Consider the following 7999-nt stretch of genomic DNA (forward strand, 5'->3'; position numbering starts at 1 on the left):
GATAGATAGATAGATAGATAGATAGATAGATAGATAGATAGATAGATAGATAGATGACAAAATCTGAACAATTAGAAAATTACAGTGAACAAACATTTACCTACTTGGCACTTCATTACCAATATTGCAATCAATATGTTTAAGAAAACAGATGATCAGAAAATCTTGTATGATAGTCTTTTTTTAAAAAAAAACCTGCTTAATCTGCAGAAACAGTAATAGATTTATTACTTTCTTAATCCTCCTTTCTGAATATGTCAGACAAATTCAGAAAAGAGTTTGTCAGAACATTTTGACATGCTTTTAATATACAGTGTACCGTATCTTGGCTAAACTATCTTCTCTGTCTGCACATTCATAGTTTATATATTATGTACTTTGTACTGAAGCATGCGTGTCTGCTGAAATCTACTGTACCTGCATACTTTCTTCTGTGATAACTGTATGCATGGCATTTTGCAATTCTGGCAATCAGTCCCTTCCAATATACTTAAAGTTTTGTCTTCCTTCATTGACAAAATGTAGCAAGTTGTGGAATGTGACCACATATCAGCATCTAGAAGTTCACAAATGCACAAATGCTCAAATCTGCTTTTATAATTAAAATTTTCTTGATAATATTCAAGACTGGAAAGCAATCAGAAAATCTGTTTTGCCCATTATAAACTCCATCTACAAAGAATTACAAATATAAACTCTGCAAAAGGTGAACAGACAACACATTGCACACATACCTACAGTATATTCATGTAGACTCAGAAGAACTACTAATGCCTACCTTGAAGCTCAAAGGAAAATCTGCTGCCCAAAAGATTTACCTTTGTATTGTTGTTAATCACTCAGAATTATTCACTTAAGTTGGGCAGCTATATACATTTTCTAAACAAGCAAACAATATAGAAATGTTCCTCTTCAAGGATGCTGAAATTGCTAGATATTGAAACAAATGAACATTTTGTCACAAATTTCTAGCAATTTCTATGAAAATGATGATGATGATGATAATGATGATGATGATGATGATGATGATGATGATGATGATAAAAAGTTGGAAGGAACCTTGGAGGTCATCTAGTCCAGCCCCCTCTCAGGCAGGAAACCCTACCATTTCAGACAAATGGCTGTCCAGTCTCTTCTTAAAAACTTCCGGTGTTGGAGCATTCACAACTTCTGGAGGCAGGTTGTTCCACTGATTGATTGTTCTAACTCTCAGGAAATTTCTCCTTAGTTCTAGGTTGCTTTTCTCTTTGGTTAGTTTCCATCCGTTACTTCTTGTCCTGCCTTCATGTGCTTTGGAGAATAGCTTGACTCCCTCTTCCTTGTGGCAACCCCTGAGATATTGGAACACTGCTATCATGTCACCCCTCGTTCTTCTCTTCATTCTCTTCATTATGCTTTACCTTGTCTTTGTTGTTGCTTATATATAAGTAGTCTTTGACTTATGGCTGGTCACTTAGTAACTGTTTGAACCAATTCTGAAGTCTGCCCCTTCCCCACTGTCACAGACCACATTTTGGGTGCTTGACAACAGGCCTGCATTTACACTCGTTTGCAGCATCCCATGGTCAGATGGTCACAATTTACAACATTCTTGCTGTGTTTACTTTTATTTTTTTGCAAAAATAAAGAATTTGCTTAATGACCAAAGTGTTTGTTGAACAACTGTTGCAAAAAGGTAATAAAAATGGGTCTTGTAGCATAGTGGCCCACTTTACAACTGTCGTAACATGCAACTATGTAGATGGGCAGGCTCTATTACATTATAAGTCAAGAGCTACCTACAATGCCCATCTCAATAGTCCATCTATATTCTTCTGTTTGTATTTCAAATGTTTACCTAAGTAAAATGAAAAATCCTATTAGATCAGAAAAAGACCTATCTAATCTACCATTCAAGGATTAGCAATCACTGAAAGGCTTTTTCATTAAGTTCACCTGGCATGCAAAATGTGTGTGTCTAGCTCATCAATCCTATGGTTCCACAATGGTCAGTACTGGAGATGAGTAGAGCACAGTATTGTTTTGTTTTGTTTTGGGGGGGGGGACTCTCTCCCACTTTTTTCCTAGTGTTTCCTTCTCCTATTGTTTTCCCCTGCGTGGTATTTCAGAGTATATCAACCTATCTTCTGCCTGGATTTCCTGAGCATTTGCCAGCTACAGAAACAATTACCCGATCAACAGAAATACAGACAAATACTTCAACAGAAGTTAAAAGCAAATTATTTATAAAATAATTTTCAAGCATTAATATTTCCTGAATAACTACAAATAGTACAAGTCACAGGGCATTTTATTGATTGGTATTAATGCCCATAAGAAACTGGAAATTCATTTTTTATCTACATATTTAAGCAACCCAGACTACAGATCTCAAATAAGTTTTAGAAGCAGATCTGATACCTCCATGGATCCATGCCAGAACAAGTAATTTGAGGATGAAGACCTGTGGATGCTTGTAGTTTTCAAATGATATATTCAGGGAAGATCTCCTTGCTGATCACCACCCCTCTTGGATTCATTTTCATTTTTTAATCTAAACATAATAATATTAACATTTACACTTAACAATCTTTAAGTGGGCAATGCAAAGATTTTTGGATAAATATTCCCAGGAAATGCTATATTAAAATAGATTATTATTAGTTTCATTAGACTAACTAAATAAAGTACACTCTGAGTTCAAGGAAGAAAAGTGTGGGAATAAAACTCCCTATTAATATAACCTTTATTCCATCTCTCATTAGGTTCCTTTAAATTTACTGATTTGGCATTTTGCAAATTACAGAATAGCCACTAGCAATATGGAGCTTCCCAACAAAACACAACTGAAGATAGGTGAAGTGAATCAATATTTGAAATGGGTGTCATTTTTAAATCTCGACTTCACTACATGTTCTCTCAGGTTGTTCAACTTCAACTACCAAATTCCTCTACTTAAACTGTAGAAATAACTTCATATCACAGAGTTGAATCATATACATGCTAGTAAATACAGGAGGCTCAAGTCTTTCAGCAACCAAAATGGTTGATGTTTGTTTTAAATGCTAGTGTGCCAAAAATACCAAACTAAGTACTGTCAGTGTTATAAAGGATACAGTCCATGCAAATAGTCTCAGTTTTGAAACAAAGCAATATGCAAGGGAAGTGCCAATTTACACAGAATCCCTTCCTCAGCCCCAACTCTTACAAAAGTCTAGTTAAGATCCATTTGTCCCAAGGAAACTTCACTTTGCTTACATCAATACTAAGAGCCAGTTTTGTCTAGTGGTTAAGACACCAGGCTAGAAAGTGGGAGACCATGAGTTCTAATTCTGCCATAGTCATGAAAGCTAGCTGGTGATCTCGGGCCAGTCACTTTCTCTCAGCCCAATTCACATCAAAAGGTGGCTGTTGTGGGGAAAATAGGAGGAAGAAACGAGTCTAAGATATGTTCATTGCCCTGAATTGTTTAAAAAAATAATAAAGGTGGGATATAAATAAAACAACAAATAATACTAAATAAATGAGTATTACTATGCTGTATGTCCTACAGTTAAGTACTTGCAGCAACAACAGTACCTATCTGAACTGACTTCTGCAAACACATTCAAATATAAAACTGACTATTAACAAGACAATCAACATAGTTCTAAACCATGGTTTATGAAATTTAAGATGATGACTTAAAAATTGGGTATGCATGCAAACATCAGCTTCAGACAAAAATGAAACTAAAATTCTTTATATTTTTAATTTAGCCCTTTTGATTTCTACAGCAACTTTTACCAGTCCTTCACCTGAGTCTTTCTTTGTGTGTATTCATTTTATTTTCTAAACTCTCTTAGCAACACTGATTAGTAGATTTGATTGTTGTGTTTGCTGTTTCTAACAAATGAGGGCTATGCTTATAAACCTGTGAATTGACATTTATATAGGCTTATCAGTCACGCATATCAACCCTAGAGTTGCACAGGGACATAGTTCTTTTCAAAGGAGTAGCCTCATATACATCTGCTCCACAAAAGCCTACTTTGAGTGGCTCCAAGTCTAAGCTAAATGGATACTGGCCCCTTGCAACATATGTTTTGAGAATAGGATACAATTATGCCTCCATAAATTGCTGGCTTCCCCCAGGATTTTGTGCACCATCTATTTCATTATTTCCAAAAGTCTCTTCCAACAGCAAAAATGCTGTACTACTCGGACTGTCCTTCCAGAGAAGCCCTGAAGGTCATATAACTGCTGGCAATGAATGTACCCATTCAGCAAAATAAAGCTGTATTCTTTCTGCCTCTAGCTCTTTTCCACTGCTAAGGTCTCCTAAAGTTTGCATGTCTAGCCAGCAGGTCAAATTTCTAAGTCTGCCTGATGATCTCCAAACTTGTTGCCATCAACCCCACGCTTCTAAAAAGTATTTCTCCCCATATATTATGAAATATTGCCTTTAAGTGACAGTGAAAAAATGTCTATCAATTGGGTTGCTTTTTTAAAAAATTAAATGCATGTTTATAGTCATTATTACTTTGAAACCCTTCTCTGGTATGACAATTACACAGATTTGGTTCTTATATTAGTATTCATTTACTGTTGCATATAACTGTGCAAATCCTCTCTTCAGAACAATCCTTCAACAAGATTACATCATCACAATTATCGCAATGAGAATGGGTACAATCAAATTCTAAATGGCCAATATAAAAGAACACGGAATTTTATATCTTCATGTATAGTTGTTAATTATATAATCTCTAACTGCAATCAAATATCCAGTTGAAAATACATTTACATACATAAGTAATTTTCTGTCAGGTCTTCCAATGCATTGCTAATGATTAAATCTAAGGATTAACACATAGTAAGTATGCATGCTACTATAGCCATAATTTATGCTACTAAGCAGAAATATAGATGGACTTGCAATACACCAAAACTCTAAAAGAAAAATCTGAATTCCAGTATCTAATACCAACTCTAATGAAAAATTCCTGCACCAGAAGATTCAACTTGCTTTCCCCCCCTCCCTTCCACCCTTACTGCCACATATACACACACACCCCAGCTTTCAGCAGTACAGAAGTCTGAACAATAGAGTAGATTGAAAGGTACAAAACAATGGCTAAGGTAGCATGGAGCAAATGACTATTTCCCTCAAAGGCTGAAGAGGTCCTGAGATAGTCACAACCTGATGACAACCTAAACCCATACTGCACAATCTGCAAGAAAAGTTCTTCACAGTGCATCGTAGGAAAAGAACAAGGAGAAATACACTGTTGACAGGATTGTTTCCACTTGTCTTAAATGTGAAATGTTATCTTGTTATAAACCATTATCTTGGTTTCTTGTATTTTAACTTCTGAAAGTGCATTAAACCTGACATTTTTCCCCACGAGACCTGACCTTTTTTCCCATCAGCTAACACAATATAGCAAGATCAGAGAAATTTGTCTGCAACTATCCGTCTTTCTTTCCTAAAAAATTTTCTGTTTAATTACATCTCTGAATTCTGACTAGAAGAAAACTGGTAGGTCAGAAGGTGATTCATAAGCCACAGAAAAGAACTCTTGAACCCACCAAAGACCACCGCATCAGTTATTAGGGTAAAATCAGTATCTCAGCTTCAGTAATCTGCTCTGCAGCGGGTAACTTTCAAAGTCATATTTACATGTGCAAAATGGAACTGTAGGGTGAAACTCAACAGCTTGCAAACTGAACTCTACTCGCCTTCCTTTTTAAGTAACTTTTTTTGCCTTTTTAAGAAACCCTTTCCATCATACCTTTACAGACTTCAGAATTTTCTCCAATGAAGCTCGTACTTTCCATTCTGAGCAGACATTAGCATACACAAACTAAGCAAAATTAAGTAGCAACTGCCACTACTATAATTTGTACGAAATATAGATTGACTACACAAAGCAATTTTCCCCCTCAGGACTCTGATATGGTGTTCTTCAACCTACCTGAGCTATCACATCTTAAAATTCCAGATGTAGCAAGATCTCAAATTATGAGAAAGATATATTAATACTTCTGTACACCTCACTGATCCCAAAATATAGGAACTTTGTTTCACAACTTTTCCCATTAAACAATCTAATTTCATTGTTTCATTGTTTCCCACCTAGATTTCCTTGCTTGAATCCCTTCATTTCTTGCTTATATCTGGAAGACCCAAAATAGCTTATGAGCCAAGACAGCAGGAGATTCCAAAGAAAGTAGCTAGGAAAACATTGGGATGAAAGGGTGGGATGAAAAAGGCATTGCTGTGTTAAAACTGGCAAGGCAACAACACTGGGAGACTCCATATATCTATTATCTATCGATTTATCATCTATCTATTGCAAGGGAGACTGGTTAAACATTCTTTTAGGGTCCCAAACACATTTAGTTCACTCTTGTCAGCAATTCCTTGTTATTCCGGGCAATCTTCTTTCAATTTCTACTCCTCTCCTACTCTATAACCAGTCCTGTTATGGAAAGAAAATACAAAATACAGCTTGTAGAGAAAGGAGCGGGTTAGATATGGAATGGAAAAAAAGGGGGGGTCAATGATAGATAAAAGCAGAGAGGAAAGGGTACCCCAAACAGGCACTCTTTGCATGAGTATTAAAAGAAGCAATAGTTTCTACCCCTTAGTTCTGGCTGGTGTTGAGCAATTTCAATTTACCTATTGATCTAATATTTGCACGATTCATCCAATCTGTAAAGAATTATTTGTTATTTAGAATCCTATCAGGTGGAAACAACCAGGTATTCACAGGGAAGGAAAGGAGGGATTTGACAAACCATCACCAGCCCCAATGGCCTTAAGAATGCTTTTGCCCTCTGCCATAGAGTGGGCCGTCGTCACCAGGATACCCCCTCCTCAACCTACCTGCCCCCTAATCAGAATGATCCCGTGGAATAGAAGCGTGAGGGTGGTTCAAGGAGGCTTGCAACGCTTCGCCACGCAAATCCACGCGCAAGAGGAGAAGAAAAGTTAGCGGCGCTTCTGCAAGAAACTCGGCAGCCTCGTCGCTATAAGGCAACCCACCAGCCAGAAGGTGATCTCTCGCCCGGCTCTTATGGAAGACAACCCGCTCTTTTCTCACCGCCAAACTTCCACTTGCCTGGACACTCGGCGCCTTCATCCTTCCCCGCGGAGCGCACATCCCGCCCGCCTGCCCGCCTTGTATAAGTCTATCCAGGTATCATCCCCACCACCATCGCGAGCACCACCAAATCCCTGCCAGGATTTAAAACGTCTTCACTGCATACTCACTTGTGTCTTCTTCATAAGGAAAGAGAGCGCTGCAATCCAGCTCCAACAGTCGTGTGCAAACTCCTTTTAGCTGATCTGTAGTTCCAGCATGTTGCAAAGGCAGCTAGACCACGCATTGAGGCTTGCCTAGCGCCCTCTATGGCTTTGCCGTGCCCTGGCCCTCTCTTTCGCCCCCAGGCACCGCGGGCGGCGCTCCAGCTGTTTTTTTCGGCACCGGCTCCGAGTCCTTCGGAGGAAAGCAGAGGCGGGAAATGCAGCTCAAACCGGCACTCGATCACTTCTTTTATAGCTTTTAAGCTGCCTTCCGCAGCGGCAGTAACCGCCCCGAGAGGACACGCCTTCTGTGTGAGTCCTTGTCAGGGGACGGGGAAAGTGGAGCGGTGGAGGAGCCCGGAGAAAGAGGAGAACGAAATCAAGCAGGACCAGACAGACAATTGCAGTATATAAACGCCGACAGGGAAAGCGAAAGAAAGAGTCCCAGTCTTTCTCCACTGCCTGGTTTCAACTGCTATCCACACACCACTGAGTAGGCAGAAAACTATGCCGCATGCTGTTTGCTGTCCCCACCCTTTTCTGCCCCAGTTCCCAGTCACTTGAGTCACCTGACCTTCCTCCAAGCATTTTACACACCTTAAGGCAAACTTTGGACACTGTCCAAGGGAAAATGCAAATTTAACACTGGTACAGTGAAGGACGCCTTAAAGTGTGTCACTTATGGACTGTTGATGGGATAAAGCCAACATCATAAGGATGCATCAGAAA

At 38.7% G+C, this 7999-nt stretch overlaps 1 protein-coding gene across 1 annotated transcript in view; it reads right to left on the bottom strand.

Annotated features, from left to right (window-relative positions):
* KITLG (KIT ligand) overlaps positions 1–7682 on the bottom strand; it is a 52673-nt gene extending 44991 nt beyond the window's left edge. Inside the window, exon 1 of the mRNA XM_015810970.1 lies at positions 7238–7682. Coding sequence (XP_015666456.1) covers positions 7238–7252 — 15 coding nt within the window. The 5' untranslated portion in view covers positions 7253–7682. The remainder of the gene's footprint in view (positions 1–7237) is intronic.
* Between the last annotated feature and the right edge of the window lie 317 nt (positions 7683–7999).

The sequence above is a fragment of the Protobothrops mucrosquamatus genome, unplaced genomic scaffold (assembly GCF_001527695.2).
Source record: "Protobothrops mucrosquamatus isolate PMUCROS unplaced genomic scaffold, P.Mucros_1.0 scaffold26, whole genome shotgun sequence".
Taxonomy (NCBI): Eukaryota; Metazoa; Chordata; class Lepidosauria; order Squamata; family Viperidae; genus Protobothrops; species Protobothrops mucrosquamatus.